The sequence below is a fragment of the Castor canadensis genome, chromosome 10, assembly GCF_047511655.1.
Source record: "Castor canadensis chromosome 10, mCasCan1.hap1v2, whole genome shotgun sequence".
Taxonomy (NCBI): Eukaryota; Metazoa; Chordata; class Mammalia; order Rodentia; family Castoridae; genus Castor; species Castor canadensis.
Genome location: NC_133395.1, coordinates 138,900,392 through 138,927,357, shown reverse-complemented (window position 1 = coordinate 138,927,357; position 26,966 = coordinate 138,900,392). Strand labels below are relative to the sequence as shown.

The 26,966-nt window shown below is 37.3% G+C and overlaps 1 protein-coding gene across 8 annotated transcripts in view; it reads right to left on the bottom strand.

Moving 5' to 3' along the window:
- Nucleotides 1-26,966, bottom strand: part of Grm7 (glutamate metabotropic receptor 7) — a 797,981-nt gene that overhangs the window by 283,462 nt on the left and 487,553 nt on the right. For all 8 annotated transcript variants that reach the window (XR_012436366.1, XR_012436367.1, XM_074044288.1 and 5 more), the window contains one exon: nucleotides 10,982-11,122. Coding sequence is in view for 5 of the 8 variants with exons in the window: in XM_074044288.1 (XP_073900389.1) it covers nucleotides 10,982-11,122 (141 nt within the window). In the remaining 3 variants the exon portion in view is untranslated. The remainder of the gene's footprint in view (nucleotides 1-10,981; nucleotides 11,123-26,966) is intronic.

Genomic DNA, 26,966 nt, shown 5'->3' with positions numbered 1-26,966 from the left:
ACACTTCTGTCCACAAAAGTAGATTTGCTTCAGCTAGGCTATTGGCATCATTTTCTTTTTCTATTGTTTTTTGTGCTTTTAAAAATATTTAATTCAAATATATAACCATTTGCTACAATGCACATGACTTCTGCATTTCTCCCAAATGAAAAAAGCAATTGTATCTTGTAATTCAACATTTTCCTTCAATAGTCAATTGCCTATTTCTGCTGTAGCCTTGTACCACTTTGGAAGCCCAATTCATAACTGTTACTCCAATACCAGTATGAGCTTCCTTAAAAGCATTATTTTGTACCACACTGGTTTCTCATTATTTCAGTTTCCACTGCCTCCTTCAACAAAGTACAGGCCTGTGTGTGCCCCACCCAAAAGTGACAGTGGGGCCTGATTGACAGAGAAAGACTCAGAATTTATACTCATGACAGCATTGTCCTACTGTATAATTATGTTGCCTATGAGACAAGGAGTTTGAGTCCTATTGCTTTTCTTTTTGGGAAGTTACTTACTAGCTTTTCATCAAAATAATAAAGCTTGATCATAAAGTGGAAAATATTACCCTATTTTGAGTTCATGAGAGATGAAATGGAGTCAGCTTGCTTCCCATTCAGCTGTTTATTAGTGAGCTCCAAAGGGACAGGTGAAGGTCATCCTCAACTAGATCTTATTAAGAGCTCCTCTGGACCTGGGTGCCAGGAAGAGAAGGGACTGCTGTAAAAACAATCAGGAAATTGCCCCCAAATGAGATAGTACCTACCCACATTCAGTTCCCTCAGGATGTTGGAACACAACTAGGCAGCAGAGAAGAAAAGGCATTAGGAAAAATAGGCTCCAGTGACCACTTGGTTGATCCATCTGGGCCACAGTATCACCATCTGTATAATGGGAAAAACCTATTTCAGACAGATGGGGCTGTGAGGACAGTCTCTGCCGAGTATATGTTCCAGGAATAATTGTTTACTGCAGTTTTCTAGCTCAGGCTCTTATTTGTTTCATTCACTGAACAAATACAACTTCTAGTTATTTAGTGGAATTATTTAGGGTTTGGTTTCTGCCTCCTCTTTGAGAATTAAAAACTCCCTGAAGGCTAAGACCTTGCCTGTAATTGGGGGCGGACCACATTCACTTCTAGTGCCTCTGCTGGATACTCATTTGTTGAGCAAACAAGTCACAGAATGTCCCCTCATCTGAAGGGACTATGGGAAGGTAGGAGAAGAAAAGAGAATTATAGTGAATAATATTGAAACACAATCTATCTGTGTATCAAGATAGTATAATTGAATGTATACATTGTTGAATAGTTGGAGAACAGGGCGACAGACAAAGTAATAGAGGGGTTTAATCAGATTAAAATCTAATATAAACATGTCTGAAATACCAAAGTAAAATCCCCTTGTACAATTTATATATACTAAAGGAAGGTAAAACTGGTACTGTCGGGGGGGAGGGTCAGTACCAGTGGGAGGGTGGAGTGTGGAGAGTAAATGAAGAGGGTGAAGGAGGGCAAATATGGTGGATGTACTTTGCATACATGTATGAAAATAAAAGTTATTCTAATAAGGAGAGAGAGAGGGGTGAGACAGTATGACGGAAGGGGTGAATCTAATTAAGATATGTTGTAAGATACATGTAAATGTCACAGTGAATCTACCTGTACAATTATTATATGCTAATAAAAAAGAATATATAACATTAGTTGTCAAAATTCTAATATTTTTCTCATTAGTGGCTATGTTCTCAGGTAAGTCAAGAAATTTCTTTGAGGCCGAGTTTTGTATTCATCTTTAAAAGGGAGTAATACCTGCCTTATCTAGCTTGTGAGGTTGATAGGGGGATTAAGCAGAATGCTATAAACATATAGAATAGTATTGCTATTTGCACAGGAAGATTTATAAGGCAAAGCAGTTTCAAGGTGAAGGAAGAACAATGCTGGCTGTAAAAATAAAGGAAGACTCAGCAATAAGTCATAGGGAACTCTTTTCTTTATCATCAGAGGCAAAGTTTGCATCACTCACCACCATTAACAATGCTCACAAAAATGACACCTAAAAGTTAGGCACGGTGGCAAGCAACTGTAATCCCAGCTATTCAGGAGATAGATGCAGGAGAATCACAAGTTCTGGGTTAGAGCTGGCAAAGTTAGGGAGAACTCATTTCGAAAACAAAATGTAAATGACAGGGCTTGGGATATGGCGTAAGTGACAGAATGCTTGCCTTTCATGCAAGAGGCCCTGAGTTCAGTTCCCAGTGCTGGAAGAAGGAGGAGAAAGTTTAAGAACTTGCCCATGGTGACATAGATACAGAGTTGTCATTAAACGCATATAATATGACTTCTTCAATTTTTCTCTTCATTTGAGAGTCAACTGGTGAGACTCCAGCCTGCAGCTAGAAAACTGAGCCTGCACAACAGAGGCTGGCTCACAGTCAGCACAGAGCTGAGTGTGCCCAGGGAAGCAAACGATAAACACTCTTCAAGGATGAGGAAATCGGAAATCTCCCCATCCGCTCCATGTGGTTGCCCCATCCATGGCTCTCCCGTTCCTGGAAGCAGGGAGACAAAGTCAGAAGTAACTCCAGAAAGTTTTTCTCTGGGTTTTTATATATGGCTGATAAATATCTTGTGAGCACATTTTTATTCTCTAGAAAAATGATTATGACACAGCATACCCCATAAAATCCTAAAATGCTTTTGGTGTCCATATTTCTCTTTGGGAGTTGAGGGAGGGGGCTGAGAACCTCTATTACCAGAAGCTAAGGAAGGCAATATTCGGTTCTAACGTGTTTGATGATACTTGGTAAGTCATTCAACAGCCCTTTCTTATGACTACTAAAATGATTCTAAGCATCCAATTTGTAACATTTATAATGCTTATAAGAACACTTTGTTTACCAGGACTGTTGCCGAGAAGATGAATATGCATTAATTCCCCTAGTTCAGAAATTCCTTTTCATTAACGGCCTACCCTGACAAACTTTCCGAATATGGAAAGGCCGTAACTCCCATTTTAAAACCCATTGCATGCTAGAGTTAATGAGAAAGAAATGACACACAGCTCAAATAATTATGGCTTGTAGCATTTATGGAAACAGCTTTGCTTGGATACTCCTGAGTTTTCAATGTGGTGTTCCTCTGCCTGGCTTAATTCTAAACAGAATTAAACATAGTTCCTAAGGCTGCCTTGATGTGCTATGTGGCAAGAAGAATTTGAGGAAATGTGACTTGAATTAAAATGGTGTGCAGTAGAGATTCCCCCCCACTTCATGCTTTATAGGGTCAGTGGTAGAAGGCTGGTGGTTGCAGGCTCTATCCTATATACATCTTTTGTATAAGACTGAAGACAGCCAGGGAACACCTTAGATATCTGATCAAGATTTGGGTAAATGATCTCACAAGTTTAGTGAAATGATTGCATTATTTAAAGACAAGGGCCTGTCCTGTCTTGATTATTTTTGTATTTCAACTGTACTTTGGTTAGTGACATACAGTAATATTCTAATATTATGTTTTAATATTATGATATTAAAGGATGTACTTTTCATTCTAACTCCAAAATTTTGCTTTTCTTTCTTTCTTTCCTTTCTTTCACTCTCTCTCTTCTCTCTTCTCTCTCTCTCTTCCTTCCTCTCCTTCTCCTTCCTTCCTTCCTCTCCTTCCTTCCTTCCTCTCTCTCCCTCCCTCCTTCCTTTCTTTCCCTCCTTCCTTCCTTCCTTCCTCCCTCCCTCCCTCCCATCTTTTCATGATAGGTTCTCTTTCCTCTTCCATGTTTCCCCTAGGGAAGGATGGTTACAATAGAATGCAGAACAGCAGGATTTTTTTTTTAAAAAAAAGGGCTTTGGGGTCTTAAAAGTCAGTGTTATATAGTAAGCACTAGGCTCTAAGCTTCAAAAATTGGATCCCCAAAGAATACTGTACATAAAGTACATGCCATATAGAAAAGAGGTGGAAAGACATGACTGGATCAATGCTTGCCCCATTCCCCAGCCTCTATAAAGACATTAAGTAATGGAAGAGAAGAAAGGAATGCTGGAAGACTTGTGAAAGGTAAACTCTGGTCTAAGGCCCTGGAAAGGTCCTAGGCTCAGCAACCACCCCTAATGTGGTCATGGAAGGGCCCTGGAAGTCATCAAACCCAGATTTCAACCTGGAGAGATACTGAGGCCAGGACCAAGACCAGCGCTGCAGTAATAGCCATGGCTCCACAGCAAGGATAGTAATAGACAAGGCCCATTCCTGGAGATGGATCTGTGGACAGTGAGATTGCATGGATAGATTTCAGAGTCCAGAGCAAAGGTTCTTTAAAAGCCCTCTGTGTAATGAGGTTCAGTCCAATGGTCCAGGTGGGAAGACAGACTATAAAAAGGCTGATTAAAGGCCTATGAAATACTGGAATGGAGATCTGAGAACTGAAGAGAAGTAAGAAAACAAGAAAAGTTGTATTTTTTGTACTGGTGATTTTGGTGATTGAGACTTGTGACCATTAGCTTATGTATCCACAGGAAAGGGCACACTGATTACTGCTGTAAGAAGCAAGCCTTGGTCTATTGTCTTGCCTATCTTCTCTCAGATCCATCCAGTGGAAGAACTGACAATTGACACAGCTGATAATAGGTTGCCATGGAAAAAGAGATCATTACCTTTTTGTTCTTAAATTCCTTTTTTAAAAAAAGAACTTTATTGATTTTAAAACAATACAAACTGAACATCCATACCTAAGTGAATTAAAAACAAAGCCATAGCACTGACGGTATTTAATATGGTTTAATATGACACTAACATGTATTTTGACTATTTATTGCATATAGGAACCCAAAGTCTAGAAACATAATCATCCCTTGTAGACATAAGATTTTCATACCCCATGTTTCAGAAAAAAAATAAAAGATTTTTAAGATCAATGGGAATTTTTTTCTAATACTGAAGTTTGAACTCAGGGCCTGAAACCTGCTAGGCAGGCACTCTACCACTTGAGCCATGACCCACACCTAAATTAATATGCTGTGTCTTTTTTACTATTTTTGGCAGTACGGGGTTTTGAACTCAGGCCTCACACTTGCTAGGTAGGTGCTCTACTACTTGTGCCATATTCCTAGTCCTTAGATTTCTGATGTTACATTGAGATCATTTTAATTTGGGGAATCCTATGCTATTGCTACTCCATCTCTCAAAATCCTATTAGCAGCATCCTCCAAAATAGTTGCTGTAAGGTGTCTTACCAAATCCACAAAGTTATATACTCTAAAATTTCTGTGACTCAAAGACATTTAATTTTTATTTCATGGTTATATTCAAATCAATGAGTTGATTAATGAAAATTCTTAGTAATTTAATATGCTTCCAGTTCCCACAAAAATAGAAACTAGCCATTTAGGAGGTAGGTAGCAGAAGATTTAAGAGTGATGGGAGCAAGAGAAATGTCAACCAAGACTCTGATATTTAGGGATGAGTCACAGAATCAAAAATTTAACAAAGAACCACATTAACACACAATCTTATAATTTGTGCTTATAGAGATTAAATCATAATTAATCTGTGTCAGATCTCTGTTTGAAAAAGCACAAAGGTATAAAAAATACATTTTACATTGGTTCTCATCAAAATGGCTTTTAAATGTCTATAAGCACCAAAGGGTTAGATAGATGTTATTTATCTATTACATTCTGAGGCGTATTCTTTAATCATGTTACATAAATTAAGTGCTGCAATACAACATCTATATAGCAATTAAAGGTCAATTCAGAATAAAATAATAAAGTGACAGGAAAAACTAGTCTAAATTCTTTCTGCATTGTACATATTCTCAAAGCACTTGACTTTCTTAAATATAATTTCTTTGTCTTAATAGTCTTGTTAACAAATCTTAAAGGCAGTGATGAGATTATAGCAAAGACAAAAGACTTGAAAAACATATAGTTTATTCACTAACAACATTTATTAACAGGCTTTTTAAGGAAAGAGACCTTTACTTAAACTATTAACTTTGAGAAGTGAGGTATAAAGAACAACACAGTTTAGGAATTGATTCTGATCTAGCAAAATGTGGATATTCAAGATTATGCTCTTAGACCAGGCATGATGGTGCATGTCTTTAATCCTAACTTAGAGCCAGAGAAGGAGGCCAGTCCTGGGTAAAAATTCGAGACCCTATCTGAAAAATAACTAAAGCAAAAAAGCTGGGGGCCATGAGTCAAGTGGTAGAGCACTTGCCTAGCAAGTGCAAGGCCCTGATTTCAAACCCCAATACTGCCAGGAAGAAAAAAGAAAAAAAAAATGTGCTCTTTAGCCCTTGACATCTTTCCCTAGTGAGCACTGGTTAATTAGGAACACAATAGGAACACAAATCAAAACTAAATTGTCTTATTGTATGACTTGAAAACACAAGCAATGAAATACAGTGGATTTTTATAGAAAAAAAAGAAAGATGTCACAATTTATTCATTCTCTGTCATCACAAAAGGAAAATAAATCTCTGAAAGTCAAATTGTCCCTTCACAGGCTGATGGATTCCTGAATGCTGAGTTCCTTCTTTTCAGCAAGGAGGGAAGTCTGATAAATCAGTACCCACAAAGCAGCATTTGGCAGAACAGTAATGGTAGACAAATGTTCTGTGTAAACTGTAAGATGTGACAGAGTGATGTTTTATGGCTGCCATAGGCAAACACATTCAGATTCTCAGAACCTCCTCTGAACTGAGACCTTGAAGATGACACTGACTAGGTAGGACACAGCTCATTGGGTAAAATGGACAGAATTTGGGATGGGAGGAGTAAGGCAAGTCCAGGGCCCAATGATACTTGGACACACTCTGGTTCATGAACATCACAGATCATCCAAAGCATAATGCTGCATGATTGCCTATCTGAAAAGTTTTTGACACCTAACCATGTCACCGTGTACTATGCACTTAATGTGCTTAGTTAAATTTCTGGCTTTATTTTCCTATTGAAGTTTGATATACACCCCGATCTTTCTGAGATCTGGTGTGGACAATGAATCTTCATGAATTCTTCATAGATAGCTACAAAACCAGCAGCTAATTGTTAATTATTCTGAGTTATGACTAGGTACTAGTATCACTTTAGATTCTATAAGTGAATCATCTAAGTTAATCCCCAAGAAAACTTTCCAAAGTTTTTCTATCCTTACTTCAAAAATAAGGACTGGTTTTGAGAAGTGAAATGAAATGACACCATTCAAGCTTTCACAGGTATCGTCATAGGTAGCCCTGTCATGGCAAATCCTGGCTTCTTAATCACTTTGGTACAGTAATTTTCTTGATGAAAGATGATCTCAGTCTTTTTCCAGAGACCTCATTTCATTTGTAGAGTTTCTCTTTTCTCCTTGACCTTAGTGTCTCCACAGACCTTCATTCCCAGTGAGGTAATACTTGGAATCGGCCTCTGTCAGCAGTATTCTGACAAGTCTTGGGTGAATGTGTGCCACAGGTAAGCTGTGAATAGGGGAACACAAGTACAACCTAAACCCAAATTTCTTCTGAAATTCCTGCCTCAAAAGGACAAATAGTGTATAGGGAACTGTCTTGAAGGGCCCACTTGGTATGTGTAGACCCATATTGTCTCCATGAGACAATGAAATCCTACCATGAAGTAGCATGGATGGCCTAATGCCTGTCACAAGAGAGTGTGTATATTCTGCTAAGCTTAGACCATTGTATACTTGCTCAAGGTCATGTTTCCTTGAGGGATGGCAGCCCATACCCATAGCAGCCATAAGTAGTGGCCTCATCAGTGAACATGAGGCCATTGCTAGAGAGGGTAAGAAGGTACTTAATTCTCAGAGGTGCAAATCTTTGGAATTTGGTATCAGGAAAATTTGGAATATTCATAAAACACTAAGCAATGTGGTAGAATTCTTTGCTTAAAGGACATGTTAAGTGAATATGCTTAATTTAGAGGAATGAGAACTACTAAGGTAATTTTCCATATGGATGCCTATATCTCTGGCCCCAAGTGATATAATAAAGTATGCACAGCTTATTCCATATAGCCTAATATTTTTCAGCACTCTTCCTCTTGTGACCTTTTTCTTTCATGGGAGTTTAGAACTCACCACTTCACCATGACCCCAGAAATCTTCTCTCTCCAAATAGTATGGATCTCATTCCTCTTTCTCAGAACTTATCAGAGGACTGATTCAACATTGCTCTCTTTGGAGCTAATGAATAAAGAGCTCATTATGGTTAAACAGGCTATACAGTCCAGAAATAAAACTGTTTACCTTTTAATCTATGAATAAAGATATTCAAGGAGTGAATTTTTTAAGACTCCCTTTATCTTTAGCAGAGTCTGTTTATAGACAGATGCAGAGGGCTATGTTCTACAGCCCTCAGATCAAAACATTCAGTCTCTCTGTGATGTTGATCTGAAGTGTGAGAATACTCATCCAGTCTCCTCATTGGTTGCTTCTTCCTAATGTAGCCATCCCTTTAATCTTCAAAATCTAGTCACCAAGGCTGCTTCCATCTTCCACATCTTTAAACCCATCAATACTTCCTTCTCCTGTCCATTCATGTCCCTGATTAACATTTAGTTTCTCACTATAGTCTCAAGGACTCATTGCTACAGTGGAATCTTACTTCTCTTCATCAGTTCTCCTTTTCCTCTAGACTCGCCACTCTCAGCAATGCTTTTCTTACAATTCTCCACTTCTAAAAGTGGAGGTGTACTTAAATAACAAACTTTTTACAGTATTATGGAATTACTGCCAGAGTGATATGTAAGTTTAGTTGGATTTGAAAAAAGGAAGGGCAAGAGGACAAATAACACATGACTACCTTTATTCTCAGAACCAATAACTGGAAGAGTCAGAGTCCTGGTACTGCTCAATATGGTGTGTACTACCACAGTGTAAGTGGGAAAAAAGGAAAGGGAGAGGAGAGAACAAACAAATATTTTAAGGTCACCAGCAAGTATAATCACAGATTACATATTATTTACATGGATGGAGTATGATCAGAAGACACAAGTGTTTCTATTTCCAACTTCTGTAAGGTGGTGGTTTGAAGAATGACCTTACTTGTTTCTACAAATCCAAATTTTCTATGAAGAGCAGCACTAAAATATAGCAACAGCCCTGGACTATAGCACACAAAAATGACAGCCATTTAGCCTTAGATAGGGACAACCCTAACACCCATCAGACATCTCATTATACCTCCAGACACCCTACGAACACCAAATGTCAGAAAACTGTCATTAGTCATCTGCATACTTCTCAGACACTTGAATGTTCCCTGTCTTATAGACAAATTATCCAGATGTCAAACTCATTTTTTCAGTTTCCACTTGAAGGAGTTGTGTCACCTAGGTCTAGTCAACATTGAATTAATTTCATTCCTTTCCCCATAATAGCATAAGGACCATATTTCCAAAAGCATTTTACGGCTACACAGCACGATCTGGAGAATGTGGATAATCTGACATCTAACTAACCATTGTGCCTCCAATATATGCATCCTACTGACTTTGTGTCATTGTTTTTGTCCATGACTCTTGTTCTTTTAACACAAAACTCCTTGAGAAGAAACAGCATACACTTAGGCACTCTCACCAACTTCACGGTGTTCAATACCATGCATCCCACCTGGTTAATTGCAAAGATAAACCAAACGCAGGAACGGTGCCCAACAGGAGTGTTCTTTTCTGGATCATACTGAAGACATTTTAGGGTTTTGGGATGCCTCAAGGTCACCATTATAAATGGTTGAAGACTACTAGAGTATAGAATTGAGGAATGCCATTTGACTAAGGTCTAGGCAATAAAATAGTATCTTATACCTTATTCTTGTCACAACTATTCTTTATGGTTATCCAATACTCAGGATAAAGACCAATGCAGATACACCCTAACACTGTATCTGCTCACCTTTCTACACCTGCATGCTCAGATCATAATTCTCCCCTTATTCTTTATACCTCAGTCACATTTTTCAGTTTTTCACATTCTGACTTACAGTAATTCCTTATGCTACAGTCCTCATTCTTCTATCACAACTCCCCCTTGTGGTTTTTGCTTCCCTAGTCATCTGCAGATTTTGACTTAAAGATCATTCCCTCAAATAAGTTATTTGTTTTTTAAGCTCAGAGCCTCACAGATGCTAGGAAAGCACTACACTTTATTCCAGCCTCAAGTATATCTTTTGGGAAAGTTTTTGGCCTTCAATATAAGTGACATTCCTTAGTTATATAACCCTCTGAACATGTGTTGCAGTTCATAATTTTGCATTCAGTAGAGAGACACTGGAATAACGTCAAATCCCTACCTCTCTGACTCTATTCCATATGAAAGCAGAGTCCTTCTTTGTTTTGCTTCCCGTGGTGTCACTATTGCTACCACAGTCCTTAGGAAAGAAGTCTCTTTAATAAATATTTATGAATGTATACATGAGTTGATGTGTGTTTTTTTCTTCTGGCTACTCACCTACACATGTTTACTTAGAAAAATCATATGATATTTCATATGAGGATCAGTGAATATTTTAGCCATATCTTAAATAGCAGACAACTCTTTAACTTAGACATTATGGAAATCATTTGAAAGTGTCATCATCATAAATGCAAGTACTTCTTTCTTTTCTTAATCAAATATACTGTGCCTTGTAACAGTTAAATCTATGGGATTTCCCAGAGATTTTTGTCTATGTGAATATGACTACCTACTTTGAGCTAGAATATGAACTAATATTTATCAATGAGAACATTCAAAGCAACAAGACCCCTTCCAAATTCAAAGAAGCAACGAAAATGTCAATTACTGCTAGGTGGACAGACAGAAAATAATACATTCTTGTCTATACTTCTCTTGTCCTGCAAGACTTATGCTCCTGTTCCATTTTCTGAACAATCTAGTAAAATTCAATTTACTTTTTCAATTTGTCTCCAGCCAAGCTTCCTTCTGTCAGCTATGCAGACATTTCAATGCTGGCCACATAAAATAACAGGAGAAGGACATCGAGAATGAAATTACCTGTGCATTTGCGATCTGTGTCTTCTTTTTTTGACCCACTGATCGTCAACTTGCAGTTGAAGTTTTCCTCCCAGTATTCTGCAAACCATACATTTCTTCTGTTGTTTTCAAGAGTGCGTGTTGTGAAGTAGGCATCAAACCCTAAAGAGAGTTAAATGAAAAGGTCAGTGTTTATGGGGCACTTCAAGCCCATCTAGAAATAAAAATACCAGTGATATCTTTTCTTTGCTTTAGTAGACTAGATGCCCTCTTGTGTCAATCAAAAAACAATCAATGTAAGAAGACAGACAGATATATAGTCTACATAAAACATTTTCACAATACAATCTGCATTAAAGACCTCAGGGAAGACAGGGATCCTAGCATGCTTTACATTTCTTATGAGTCTTACCGATATCACCATCATCAAGGTAGATAATTGACCATTTCAGTGCTTACTACAGGTAAGAGTCTGTGCTTTACATAGGCTCTTCCTTTTATTCATCTCAACAAACTCTGCAGTAGTTACTAATATTAGGCTCATTTTGTAGATGAGAAAAAAGAGGCTTAGAATAAACAATAACAGATCTAAGATCAACCATTATACTATAGTTTGCATTCTTGAATATTTTAGCTATTGACCTGTGATTATCATTTTAAGTACTCTTTCATTTAGTACTATCCCATCATATAACAGAGTTTCTAGTCCAAATGGAAATGGAAGTATTTTAAAGAGGCTATGGATAAAATACACCCAACATAAAGCTCAATGCTATTCATAAAGAGTTTCCGGAATAGAAAACATGAGGCAAAGTCCCAAGGAATTATCTAGCTATCTCTTCAGGATAATGCAATGTTGAACATTCTAGTGGAGCCATAAGTTCTCATGAGTATCAAAGTGTAAAAAACAACAACAACAAAAAACAGACTGGATTCAGTGTCACAAGGCCAGGCTTGAATCCCAGCTCCACTAATCTCCCTATGCCATAGAAAGATGAATAAGTACATGCTTAACACTTCTAATCTTCCTTTAATCTATCTGTAAAAATGAAGAAAATACCAGTCCCTCCCACCACCCCATGCTTCTTGTTTGTAGGAGTAGTAAGACTCTGGAAACTTACAGAGTAGAAGGCAAGAATTATAGAAGAGGAAGAACTTATTTTCACATAATTAACCTATTCAGTTTTTCCTTAACTTTACTCCATAAAAATGGCATCAATAGTAATAATTATAAAAATAAGTATTTTCTATACATTTCTCATAAAATGTCACATTAACCCTAGGAAGGTGGCATTACCCATATCCATGCTCCAGAAGAAGAAAGGAAGACTTAGACAAGAACATGGGCCCAGGTCTGCCTGTATTCAGACCTGGACTACACGTTTTCATGTAGTCCCTGGTTTCTACATGCATTCTATAAAGCAGTCTTACATTTTGGTGGGTGTTATGATTATTTAAGTAGCGGATAAATGACATGGAAACCAGGTTCATTGGGATAGACAGACATTAGCCTCTTTTTTCCCCCTCAAAGTCCCCAGGAGATCCTATACCTATCAAAGATCCTCTACCCAGGAGATCTTATACACTGAAAGTACTGCTATGGAATTTTTGCTTCATATGGAATATGAAGTGCCACTTACCCTGCCACTTCATATTTCCCTGCTAGATCCTGCCTCACCAAACTGCTACCATCAGCCATTGATTCTATAGGATAATTTGGGTGCTCAGCATACAGAAGAGTGAAACAATTATATGGTCAGGTATTGGAATCAGTAAATCAATAAAAATGTACAAATGGTATGTGGTCTGACAGTGCTGGAGCAAAGGTCAGTTTCAGAAAACAGAATTCAAAGAGGTGGACTCAGAGGTCAAATAGGTATTATTCCATGTATGTACTTCATGCTTGCTCACCTCTGCCTGGCTGAGAAGGATTTCTTTTGGAACCTAATTACTTCTCCTTATCAGAGAAAAAGATAAATTGATTCTATTAGGTTCCCTCTACTCATTTCCATTCATAAAAAGGGAAACTGTCTATAAGATATTCACATTTTTAATAGACATTTTACTGAAGGCTTGTATTCACAAGCCTTGGAATATACTTGGCAGCTCTTTGGGTCAGGCACCCTCCACAGCTCTTCTTTATTAACAAATGAGGAGCATTCCCTCTACCTGAAGAAACTAAGCCCTCATTTTTGGCCTGACAGAAGAGTTTCAACTGCTGTAAGATTCTACCGCTCCCCTTTTAGGAATAAACTACCCAATACAGGATGTGCAGGGACTGAACAAGGTTGAGCAGAGTATGAGAGATAGAAGCTGAAATCAGAATAACTCTACTAATGTGAACAAAGTGTGTGTGTGTTTCATAGTGAAATGAGGCTTTTTTCTATACATACTAGATCTTAGAAGAAAAGTACACCTCTCCCAGCATGGTGGCATATGTATACAGGAAGTTGAGGAGGAGGATTGAAAGTTTGAGGCCAGCCTGGTCTACATAGTGAAAACCTGTCTCAGAAAAAAAAAAGGCAGAGAAAGGAAGGGAAAAAGGGAGAAGAAGGAAGAGGAGAAGGAGAGAAGAAAAGGAGAAGAGGAGAAGGAGGAGGAGAAAAAGGAGAAGGTAAAGAATAGTATCAGCAGCAACAGCAGCAGTAGTGGTAGCAGTGGTCATGGTGAAGGTGGTAGTAGTGGTGATTTGGCACTGGTGACTATCAGTTAAATTACCAGAGTTTTAAAATGTAACCCAAGGCACCAAGGCCAAGGTTTTGGTTCAAAGGAAATGGAATCAGAGTTGTGCTAAAGAAAAACCATCGTTCTTTTATATGGAGCAGATAGATATCTTAGTCTGAAATTGTGCTTGTGTTGGACAGAATGATTTTCATTTCAAAAATTAATCTCTGGACTAGTCTGAAGGCAATGTCCCTTTGAATGCGTGTGAGCTACACAGCTACAATCTTGGAAGTAAACTTAACGTAGGGAAATGAGCAGAGTTTCAGCTGGTATTACAAATTCAAGAATTTTGTCCTTTTCTCTCTTAAATGGGGTGTTGCCCTCAAACATCCCTTGAAATTTGTGGTTGAGACAAGAGAGTGCAAATCGATAGAGATATTATTCATCCCAGGTGGTGTGTTTGGGAGGTGACCTTTCCAGCTGAGAGGGGAAAAAAAGCTCTCACCAGTGTGTGATATGAACGGAAAGCTATCAGAATGTCAAGAGGAGGTCAGAGGACACAGCTGCCTGATTTACCAGGGCAGAAGGAGGCTGACAGATACTAATGGGGCTTTATGTGGCATCTGAAAGCAACAAGTCACCCTGATCACTGCTTCCTCAACTCTAGCTATGTACTGTAGATTAGAACTTCCCTGTCAGCCCCAGTGGCAAGGAACCATGAAAACTTCCATTTCCCTGGCCTATGCAAGGCTTTTCATCTCCTGCATTCAGCTCAGGCCTGGTGTACCAGTGATTAAAAGACACACTGTTCATCACAGACAAAAATTCCAGTGGAATGGATGAATGAAGAAACTAGTAAGAATGAGAAGAAAGGAAAAGACAATTGAGGAGGTGTGAGGATGTAGCTGAAGGGAAGAGAGCCTGACTAGCATGTGCAATGCTTTTGGTTTGATCCCTAGTGCCTCCAAAAAATGAGATGGAGGAAAAGGAATGGAAGGGAGAAGGAAAGGGAAGAGAAAGAGAGGAGAGGGGAGGAAGAGGGAAAGAAGAGGGAAGGAAAGGCTAGAAGAAAGGAGAAGAGGGCAGAGGAGTGGAGGGGAGAAGAGGGGAGGGGAGAAGAGGAAAACATTGATAAGGATGAGAAACAGGAGCACTCACATCCCCTGCTTCTGGAGGGTAAGTAAGTAAGCCATTTTGGACAACCGTGGTAACAGGGTCATCTATCATTATTGCTAGTACGCTAAGGCCAGAGCCATTCTACTTCTGGGTACATTCACTAAAGAAAGGCTTACACATATGCACCAGAATATGTATTCAAGAATGTTTTGAGAGACAATGTTTACAGTAATTAAAATCTGAAACATTCCCAATGCTCATGAATTTTAAATCCACTGTGGCGCAATATAGAGCAAAGACAATGCTGATCATGAAGTCCTGCACGAATCTCATAATCTCGAATGAGCTAACAAAGAATGAAAGAGTCCATTCAATACTATTCATGTTCTGCCTGTTCAGAGGTAGGCAGAACTCAGCCACATTGTTTAGTGAGGCAGACATAAGTGATTAAACTATAAACAAAAGCAACAGAAGCAATGTGGTGGAAATAGGATATTTCAGAAAGTACACTGATGGTAGAAAGGCAGACATGATGGTAGCAGGGAACAGTGTTAGGCATCTTTGGACATCAGGCTTTATGTTAATTTTAAACTTATATATTTGCTTCATGCCTTTCCAATTTCTACGATATTGTTCATATAACTGGTTTGAATTACATTCCTCAAAAAAGATATTTCCATGTTCTAATTCTGTGAACTTGTGAATGTGACCTTTGTTGAAAGTATTTGGATATTATAAATAAGTTACATTAAAATGTAATTAAATTAAGGATCTTGAGATTAGAGTATCCTGGGTATTTGCATGGCCCCTAAATCCAGTCTAAGTGTCCAAATAATAGACACATAGAGGAGACATGGAGGCAGAAGGGAAGAAGGTTACATGACTGGAGAAAAGCAATAGTCACTGATCTCCTAGAGCGAGCAGAAGCTGGAAGAGGAAAGGGCTGTCCCCTAGAGCCTTCAGAAGAATATGCCCCTACCAAACTTTGAGATGGGCTTCTAGCATTAAGGATGGTGAAAGAAAGAAAAATTATTTTAAGTCGTCAAATTTATAGTCATTATGGCAACCCCCAAAATTAATATACCCATAGTAAGTTAAAAAAAACCAACCATATGTACTATAATGTACCAACTTCTTTTAGGTTTAAATGATAACATTTGTTTCTTAGAGATCATACACTGATGTCTTGTAGAATGGATTTAACCTACAGATCCATCCTTTCTATGTTGCCTCAGAAACAATCCAATGTAAAAACAAGGAGAGTTCACTTCAAAGTCTAGATTTCTGGCTCCACTTGTAAGGTCAGAAGATCTGGTAACAGAGACCCATTCTCTTGTGGCAGCAACCAGCAGGTACCAAGGAATACTACTGCCCATGAATGGTCATGACCTCTTCAGCTCACAGAGCTATTTGCCCACCAGCCTTGACTGTCACCAGCCTGGGCCTCTTTCCCTATTTGTAGCATGTGAATGTCCGTCAGGGTTGACATGGGGCTTCCCATCCCCTAGAAGGGCTTCTCTCTTATGCCTTTGCTGCAATGTGAGCAATGATTACACTTCACTTAAATGAGAAATACCACGTTAGACCCCTCAGAAAATATCCTTGAGTAAGCCATGAAAAGCATAGCAAAGATGTGAAAGAAGCAAAAGACAAAATTAACACAGAGAAATCACCCATATTTATATACTCAAATGATATCCACTTAGAGGATGTAGTAGAAAACTACAATTGCAATGACAGCTGAAGAAACCTTTCAAAGTACAAGTGGCATGTATCCATCTAACCAGGCTGACATTTGTCTTTCGGGAAGAGTTCAATGTTTTTTTTTAATTGTGGCAATATCCTTCAAGTTAATTTGTATGAGATATGAACAAAAATATTAGTTTTTCTCCCTAAATCTAGACAAGGTGCTTTAAATTTAATATGAAAAAATATAGAAGCATCAAGATAACTCTGAAAGAGAAGAGAAATTAAGTATGAGTGTTGGGGAAGGGAGTGAAGAGGAGGTGAGCAAACAACATCAAGTATGATTTTATAACCAACAACTGTAAATCCTCTATAATTAAAAAAAAAAGAGTAGTCCTGGTATGGGAATAAATGAAAGATCAATAGCATACTGGAACATAATAGAAAGTCCATATAAAGGCATGTGGATGTAATGTGCTACAGAATAAAGGAAGCTTTCTAATTAATATAGGAATGAGGCCCTTTTAATAACCATCTAATATGCAGCTGATTGCATTGTGGGAAAATGAGCTAATTGGATTACAAGAATTTAACATTACATTGGCTCACAGATGTATTAGGAAGCACCAGATGGATTTCAACATAGCAGGTGAATTTGGATTTTCCTATCTCTTGAGAGGATGAATTTTACATAATTGTAAGAACTAGGATTCCTGCACTCTTGATTCAGGTGCTACATGGCATGTTACCATGAGACATTTTTGTTCATGGTCCTACCTGCACCTGTACAGAGCTCAGGGCAGTTGGTTCCTTCTGTGTCTGTCTAGGAAGACTTTGAGACCTAGAGGCCAGAGACTGCATACTATTTGAGTCCTTGTAAACATTTAGTGAAGTAAATGGAAGTTAAAGATATGTAAATCAGTTTTGCAAGAAGATCATTACTGATTTAGTGGGACAAATCTAGGCTCTCACACATACCCCCAAATTCTCTGGTTGTGTCTACTGATGAGAGTGGTGGAAACCAGCCATAATTTTTGAGAAAACAAATAAGAATTATTGCCATGGAAATTATTCCACAAAGAACAAATAATTCCATGGGAAGTGTTTATGGATGAGGAAGAGGGAATAATGTTTGCAATATTGTTCCATAAAATGACTCTAAAGGGCTGTTGCATATTATATAATGCCAAAGTGCCTATAAATGGCCCAGGAAACAGAAGGGCATTTATGTAATCTAAATATACTTATATGGGAATAAATGTGGATAGAAACAATACATATTGAACTGGTAGTTCATGATTAAAAGCAGACACTGATACTAGAACTCTAGGGCCCAATTCCTAGCAGTGTCAGTTGCTTGCTAGATGACCTTGGGCAAATGACCTAAGTATTCTAAATTTTTCAGCCTTATCAAAATGAAGATGAGAGTATCCTCCCCCTAGGATTGTTGGAAGATGATGAAATGTGCCTTTATTGACAATACATGATTCATGATCATGATAGGAATGTAAATGTTAGATAACTTAAAAGAAATTAGCAAAGACATAAGTAAAGGAAGAGAGGTGAGAGAGGAAGGGAGGGATAAAAAGGGAGGAAGGGAGGAGAGAGAGAGAGAGAGAGAGAGAGAGGAAGAGAGAAATTCAGAGAGTCTCGAGTTTTAACACTATAGGCAATTCCTTAAATATTCAGGTCCAAAGCTTTCAAGCCCTTTGCTTTGAAATCAGATGGATCAGAGTTTGAATCCTGGCTCTGGCAACCGCTAGACGTCTTATTTCATTGTGTTCTGCTAAGTTAATCGCATAGTTTTCTGAAGTGTTTGTATTTTTTGGTCAAGCTACTCATATTTATTTTCTTATTCTCACTATTCATTCTTTCATGTATTTCAGAAAAGACTTCAAAGTGGCACCTGTGTTTCTTCATCTATAAAATGATAGTAGTGCTCACCTTATACATGGGTTCACAAATTTTACATATTAAGACTAAACTACCTAATATTTAAAATTGTTCAGAAAATGTAAGTTCCTCTCCTCTTGTTAATGTCAGCAGTTTTAACATCGGTTCCAGACACTACAAAGATGCTCCCCACACCCAGGGTCCATCACCATTTCCTGTGCCTTGTGCATCTATGTGAGTTTAGTAGCTTGATTGTATATTATTTTGGAACACTCAGGATGAGAACATAGACTAACGATCACTCTATTAGAGGACTTAGGAGACGAAACTTCCAGAGACATGTACTTGGTAGCCACAAAGGGCTGGCATGGGTGTGTAATGGGTGATGCATCAGTGTATGGGGAAGACTGTTGCTCTCCTTCCTTATACCCTGCCTCATTATTATGCTGAATTTGAATCCTGCCATTGTAGTTAAATGCTCTATAGAGAACCTGGTTAATCCTGCCTTACTCAGAGGTACTGATTACTTTCATTACATTCAGACTGGGCTTTATTGTTATTTCTGCCATTTACTTTCTTCACATTCAGCAGCTTCTTTCACTTCCTACTTCCATATTATGCATATTTCCATATTTTTCATTTCCTCCAGTAACAATGAACATAAGAAGTGTCATAAAAAACATGTACACTTTTGACTAATACATACTAGTATTTGTTCATACACGCCAAAACTTGTAAACGTTGTGTAGACTTTTCAATCTAGCAATTTTATTTCAAGCTATTAGTCCTCATGAAAGAGGTATATGTATACTTTTATCACATTTTATCAGGTCTGATAATCGCAGGGAGGCTATGTAAATAATCGGTTCTTACTGTTTAGAGATACTTTCTGAAATATTGTGAGAAGACATAACTGAGATTTGAGCCAAAATGTGCTTTCACAATAAAAGCTTAGGAGGTAGTTAAAACACAACTAGCAAAACACGGATGGTGATTGAAAGTGGATTTTCTTTGTTCATAGGCATTCCCATATGTGTGTCTGGTAAGTTCTATATTATTAAAAAGTAGTAGTCATGAAGATAATCACATGAGTGCTGCTGTTAACAATAATAACTTAGAAGCATTTCAAGTGCCCAAAATACACATCAAATATATGATATATAGACTGATACACCCATATCTGTCTGCTATAGTAGGCATCCATCAGAATTTAAGGAAAATAGAATTTTAAGAGAAATCCAGGAACCAGGAGTTCAGTGCTTTTACTGATAATTAATATTTCAAAATAAAACCTATACATACTAATGGGGTACTATTAACATGTTTCAATTCATGTTTACACTGTGTAATGCTTAAATCAAGTTCATCATATCTATCTCCCCAAATATTTACCATTTATTTTTGGTGAAAATATTCAGAATCCTTTCTTTTAGCTTTTTAAAATATACAGTGTATTATTTTTTTCTCTAGTTACCCTACTGTGCAATAGCATAGAGAACTTCTTACTCTTGTCTAGCTATGACTTAATATCCTTTGATCAACCTTTACCTCCTCTCTTCCTCCCCACAACTCTCCCCAGTCTCTGGCAGCCACCATTCTATATTTAACTTTTACTAGATCAACTATTTTAGATTTCATACAAAAGTGAGATCATGTGGTACTTGTCTTCCTTCACTTAGCATGACCTCCAATTCTGTCCATGTTGTCACAAATTACAGGGTATCATCATTTTTACTCTTCATGTTTTCCAATTCTCTTTCTAGTTTTCCATTTCTCTCTCTGTCTCTCTGTCTCTCTCTCTCTCTCTCTATATATATATATATATTCATATATATGTATGCATAGATATCAAAACATACATAAAAATATATATGAAATTCCCTATATACTAGTACTATACTCAGAAATGAATATTTAAATAAATTGACAGCATAATAAAATACTTATTGTGGGACTACTACACTCAGAACTTCATTATAAATGTTTTGCATACTCAGATAATAACACATGTTCAAATGTCCTCTGAAAAATCAAATAATGATTGAAGTAGGTTTGCCAAGCTTGTCTGCATTTTGATGCCATTCTTTGAAATTGTTATTCATAATATGAAAGCGTTCCAAAATTTTAATTAGTAATATTTTATTACATAGAGAGTATACATATGTTTATTCAAGTTGGATGCCATCCTAATGAGTTTAGGGTCAAATTTATGTTTTCACAGATGATTGTGTATTTGTAATATACTGTTTTTGTACAGAAATGTTTAGGGATTTTCATGGAATCAGATTAAATTATCATGACTATTCATCTGTGTATAATTTTACAACAATCATAATTTGCAAAACAATGAATTTTATACATAGAAACTACTGATCAATTGAGCAAATGGGACCCACCTATTGTTCTAGGCAATATCAGAGCAAAAGCCAGAAAAACTTGTCAGAGTATTATTCTGCATTGTGAAGGTTTCACATTTTATTTTTAATAACTGTACAAGAACCATGTTGCCTGGTTACCATCTTCATTTTGTACTCTGATCTAAAAATGTCTTGGCAGCCAGAAGTTTTTTGTGAACTCAACATCTAAACTTATGTAATCAAACATCTATAACAATACAAAAGGAATTTAACCAAAATGATATTTCATTTTCTTCCTAATCACAGACACAACCATTGCCTAAAAACTGAAAGGGGAAAATAAATAACATATTGAAAGAAAGACTTATCATATGCAGATGCAGGAAGGTAGAAAAACCTTGAAGAAAGAGGAAAAGCTCAAAGGTATAACTTTAGTATAAGAATTCTCATGGAAATATATGTCGAAAGAAGAAAAGTGTATAGACATCAAGAAAAGCTTACATTTATATTTAAAATATCACTGAAAAATTTCGTGTTAGAGGCCACTTTCACTCAGGGACATTTTTAAGTTTGATCAGAACTATCCAACATTCTGGCTTTTAAATCCATATTCTAGCAAATTCTAAAAAATACTATTTTGGTGTATGTTATTTCTCAGGGTGTTTTTGGCATACTGGTGAAGATATATTTTCAGAAATGTAAAACCAAGCTGTGAATGGATGTCCCATGTAACTAAATAGCTATATGTAAAGATCAAGTTCAAGAAATAAGCTCAGATCTCTCCATTCTTTCACCATTTGAGTTACCAACATATTTCTGAGATAGAGCCTTATATTACATGCTCTAAAGGAAGGTGAATGTCTTGACTTCTCAACTCTTCCACTTTCAGACAATTACATTCTGTTTTCTAGGGCCCTGCACAGACTTTCATATGGTTCTTAGAGAATTGATCAGGTAGGTTATCTGGGCCAATAAAATTCTCTTCCCTGGCAACATGAATCTGAAAATAATCAAGTTTGTGTCAACCAGAACTACTGACTTCAACAGTGAGATATAAACTCAGTAGTTGTTGACAGCAGCCATATAGATTTGGAAGGTGAAGAAGTCATTTGCTTCAGGAGAGAAGAATGAACCCATGAGAGGCCCAGCGAGGAGGGATGTGGAGATAGAAGGAGGATCCTGCATTTTCTAAGTGCTAAGATACCTGATTCCAATGTGTTCCTAAGGCCCTGGAAGTAGTTCTTGTTTTTCAGTTCTGTAAGACATCCTCCACTTCATCTTGGGCAAATCTCACTGGGTGTGTACTATTAGCAACTCTAAGTGCTAAAATTAATACTGATGTAGGAAAAGGGGAGATATGGAGCCCGCTCTCAAAGAGATTGCCAAAAAGTAGGATATACACAATTTTAACAGAAGGGAGAGAGATTCTGAAGTTTAGAGAAAAGAGATGATAGAAGTTTTCACAGGAAGAAGCAAACATGCCTAATTATAGATGAGATGGGTCAGTAAGTTGTCTTAGAGCACTGATATTCAACTGTATTTCAAAATGTCTGGAATGATGATCAATTCTTTTTTCTTTCAGTTTTCTTCTAGGTGCTTGGTATTGCAAGGGATCAAATTCAATTTACTGCCAGTTCGGTCAGACCCGGAAATTCTTGCTTTTCTCTCAGCGTGAAGTGCTGTTGGTATGACTGTGAGTGTTCGGTACTCCGTGTGACGGTGTGAGCAATGGGATGGACTTGATGTTCAAACCACACAGTGACATAATGAATATGGTCTTGTTATGGACCTGATGTTTCCAACAACAAAATGTGCCCAGCACTGTTTGTGTGCTATAGGCCTACTGACAACTTTCCGTTTCTCTAAGGAGCAGGCAGCACGCTGGGTGCCAGATGAGAGTTTAATGACAATTACTGGCAGGGCCTGCATCTGGGCCTATGCCTGCTACTTGGGTCAGTGTCATCATCCTCAGGACTGTAGTCCCTTTTAGTCAGCAGGGATTGACACTTTGTTGTACAAATTTCAAGTATGTCTTGGATGCAATCAGGAAATGGCAGGCTAGGACAATTAGTTACAGCAGAAAATAGTTAAATCAAGAAGCATTATAGTAGAGAGATTTTGAAAGCACATGATCTGTGCCTCGGAGACACTTTCAGTGCTCTGTGGTATATAAGAAAATACAAATAATAACAATGACAATCATTCTGCCCAATGTTTACTAAAACATATTTTAAATTATTGAGCTGGGTTATGAATGTTAAATGTGCTATTTTAATTCTTATAAACCGCTTATGAGTTAGTCATCCTTATTGTCCCTACCGGGTGAATGAATAAACTGAATTTGTACAGGGAAATCATTTTTCCAAAGGTCCACAGTTAATGAGGAGAAGAACAACATAGTCCACCTGATTCCAAACAGTAAGCCTTTAGGCATAACACAGAGGAAGTAAGAAAGCAAAGTCATATAAAAATTTCAAAGGTAGTGTATAAGTGTTATAGAAGTGATATGGATTTATACCATGGAAGTGTGATCTGAGTGTAGACTGGAGAATTCAGAGTTCACATAAACAGAAAGGATTGGAGAATGGAGAGTGAAGGCTCCTAGAAGGGGTGAGGTGGTTGTGTCACATGCATTTCTGGGTAATGAATAGACCTATGCGACTTCAGTGAATGTTTGATATAGAGGAAAACCTTCTATATAAAGATATAATGGAACCAGATTGTCAAGGCTCTCAAGAGTTGAATATTATCTCCTAGGCATTGTGAAGTCATTGAGGTTGGTTCTGAAGACTAGATACCATAATAAGTTCACTACTGAGGAAAAATGCACTACAAAGAATTACTGCAAAGCTGTAAGAAAAATAACAGTTAATATTTATTGAGCCATTATTAATTCTAGTTTCAGCAATTTTCATGCAATAAATTGTTTAACTGTATGGTAGTTCTTATAGTTACTACAGTATCTCCATTTTATAGATGAAAAAAAAAGATACAGAGATAGCAAAGGTCCTTTGCCCAGGATTAGAGTAGATCTTCTGGCTCCAGAACCAGCGCTCATGGTTCTGAGGAGCCTCTCAACCATGGTAGTAATAAACAACACAACTAGCACCTAGCAGAAAGTTTTTAAAAAACATAGGCAGAAAATGAAGACCTTGAAGGAGAAAAACAAAACTCAAAAGCAAAACATATGATATGTGGTGATTGGATCTAAAGTTTTGGGGAAAGATAAATGGCAGATTCAAGAAAAACTTGGAAGAATATTTTTTTTTTATTTTGTGTTTTGAACAAGAAGACGGGATGGTTTCCAAATCATTGCTCTTGAGATGATGGTTGAACCATGAAGGAAAATGCTCTGAAGTGTAAGCTGTAGTTTCAGAAGCCATGCTATGGAAAAGGATGGAACTTTTGATAGAAAAAAGTATAAAGAAATGGGAATGGTGCATGAAGGGATGATCTATAAACAATGCCATATTTAAGGAAGTCAAAGAGACACAAAGGAAACATCAATGGCGATAGAAATAGAGTTGTCAGAAAGAGGGCTTAAGATCTCAGTTACAGAATCCCAAGCCTTTGTAACACCTAGGGTTAACTTCATGGGTATGTGACCTGAATACTTAACAGTCCCAAGTTTAGAAAGGTCATAAACTTGTTGAATGTTCATGTTACCATCTTTAAACTCATAGTTTTTAAACAAAGGCACTGACAGTTTTTTTTTGTACTGGGCCCCACAAAAAATAGACTCTGATTTGGCAAGATCTCAGCAATCACCTTTTCAATTCAATGGAAATGTTCTTTTAAAAGTTTTCCAAACATAGACTGCCAAATTAAATATATCCAGTCACAATTAACTTGCCATCTCTTAGAGATAGCCCACTGCATTCTCAGTCAGATATAAATTTTGGGAAGCCCTTCCAATAGCAAGATAAAACCTATTTCTCTGTCATTTCTATGCATTTTTCCTGGTTTCACTCTTGAAGGAAACAAATAATAAGTAACATTGTGCTTTCAAGGTTTTTGTTCCATTGGCCTGATGGACTGTTTACCCCTACCTACCAAAGGCATAGTTAGCACATATTAATCTCTCAGTGACTTCTGATGAACTAATGTGGTTTTGAACCATATATCGTAAGTGTCTTCTCAGTTTCAGAAAAGCTATTAGAATTTACTTAGGAGCTAAGCACCCCATTCAAGAATTCTTAGCATGTAGTCATCCCCATATGTTATTTTGAAGAATGTTGGAAGACAGTGGTCATGCATAAAATAAATCTTTTCCACCTTCTTCAATTTTCCCTTACATTATAAGTTATGGAGTCTCTATGGGTAAATCCTAGATGCCTACGGTCCCTTTAGGGTTTCTGAATCTCAGTACTTGATATTGGGGCCCGATTACTCTGATGTGGGGCTGACCTGCGCCTTGTGGGATAGTCAAAAGCATGCCTGACTTCTACCCACTAGATGGCAACAGTACTACCACCCCCACCCTTGAAAGTTGTGACAATCAAAAAAATCTCCAAACATTGACAAGTACTTAGTGAGGGCAGGAACTACTCTCGAGGGAGAACTCATGATTTAAAGAAAAAGACCTCTATGTGATGGCTTTAAGTGGGTGGGAGGTGTTTGCTTCACTGAATTAGAAAACTTTCTTTTAACCATGCTGAAAAGTGAATGCAAAAATATTGTGCATCATATGACATATTGTTTCTTAAAAAGTTGTGTGTGAGTATTAAGATATCTGGAACAAGAGTCACAAAAATTTCAGCATGAGAAGTTTCCTGGGGGATAAGTTTTCGTTTTCCTTTTCTATTGTGTGTTTAGGTATTAATGAACTCTTCATACTGTCTCCATAGTTAACAATTAGAATGAATACCTTTGACAATAAGAAAAATGGTGTTTTTATTGTGCAATCTCATAATGAACACATGGGAGGTAAGGAAATGGAGCCTGTGGGTATAGACACATTCCAGGAAGATTCATAAGGCAGGCTCCTAGGGTACTCTGTTCTTTCCCTTTGTTTCTCAAGAACCCATCTTCTATAGTTTATAGGAAATGGAAATCATATTAGATTCCAGGAAGTAGTTCTACTTTATGACACAAAAGTATTTGATGTACACAAGGGAAGAATGAAGTGTTACCATAAGCCAGAGGTAGTCCTTAGAATGAAGTCTCCACAACAAAGCTTGGTTGTTCCCAAGGAAGAAAAGGAGTGGTGTCACTGGCATCAGGAAACATTGGTACTTGCAATTTCTCGTGAAGTCCATCTCCAGTCTGTGCTCATTTCTTAAGTGTAAATACCTAGCCATCCATCCAAAACATGTTGAAACTGCTGCTAATTTTTGGTGCTGATAATCCCAAATCATCATTTAGCAAACACACAAGCTACATGACACACTATTCATGCATATTCTACAGCTTCTCATACTCATTCATTCAAAAATACCAATAAAAATATAAAATATAGTAAATCAGAAAGTCTCCAATATATTTCACTTCGAAATGCTGGTGAGGATTTAACAAGTATCTGTTGTCAGACAAAATGTTCTTTACCAAGAAATAACAGTAGCAATTAAACTTATTATGAGAATAAATGTGTTCCCTATTTGCTAAATATGATGTAACTCAAATGGAAGACAGAGTAAATTGGGCTATTCAAAAATCTATTTTGACTCTGTGTTTCTTTCTTAAAACGTACATTTATGGTAGAAAAACAGAATTATAAAATGAAAACCGAGTCTCCAACTAAATGAGACCAGAGAAAAAAGGCAGATCATAATTTTTGATGAGCTGAAATACATGTCTAGACCATTTATGCTGTGAACAACTTCTAAGATTGAACAAAAATTGTCAGAAATCGCTGAAAATTCTAAAAAACAGAGCGATGTTGTAAGATCCCCAGAGGTTAAAATTGTTTTCTCCATTTTAGGAAAGGGAGGGCAAAGCAAGATGAATTGTGGAAGAAAACCTTCATATCATTCTTTGGACAGATTCCTTTGTAGTCACATAAGAAATGGCAGGTTATTCTATACATGAATACTCTTCCACGTGCACATGAATGTACCTTAAGGCATGAACGAAAACATTCATAACGTCTTTATTGAGAAAATCAAAACACCAACAGCAACCTTCATGTGTTTAAATGACAGAATGGATAAAGACACTATGATGTACTCATATTTTATAAAGTAACAGCAATGGAAATGAATGAACCATAATGGAATGCACCAAAGCAAGTCCCTTCCTCTTGGAGCAAAATGTTGATCAAAAGATACAATGTACAAAATACATACAGTATC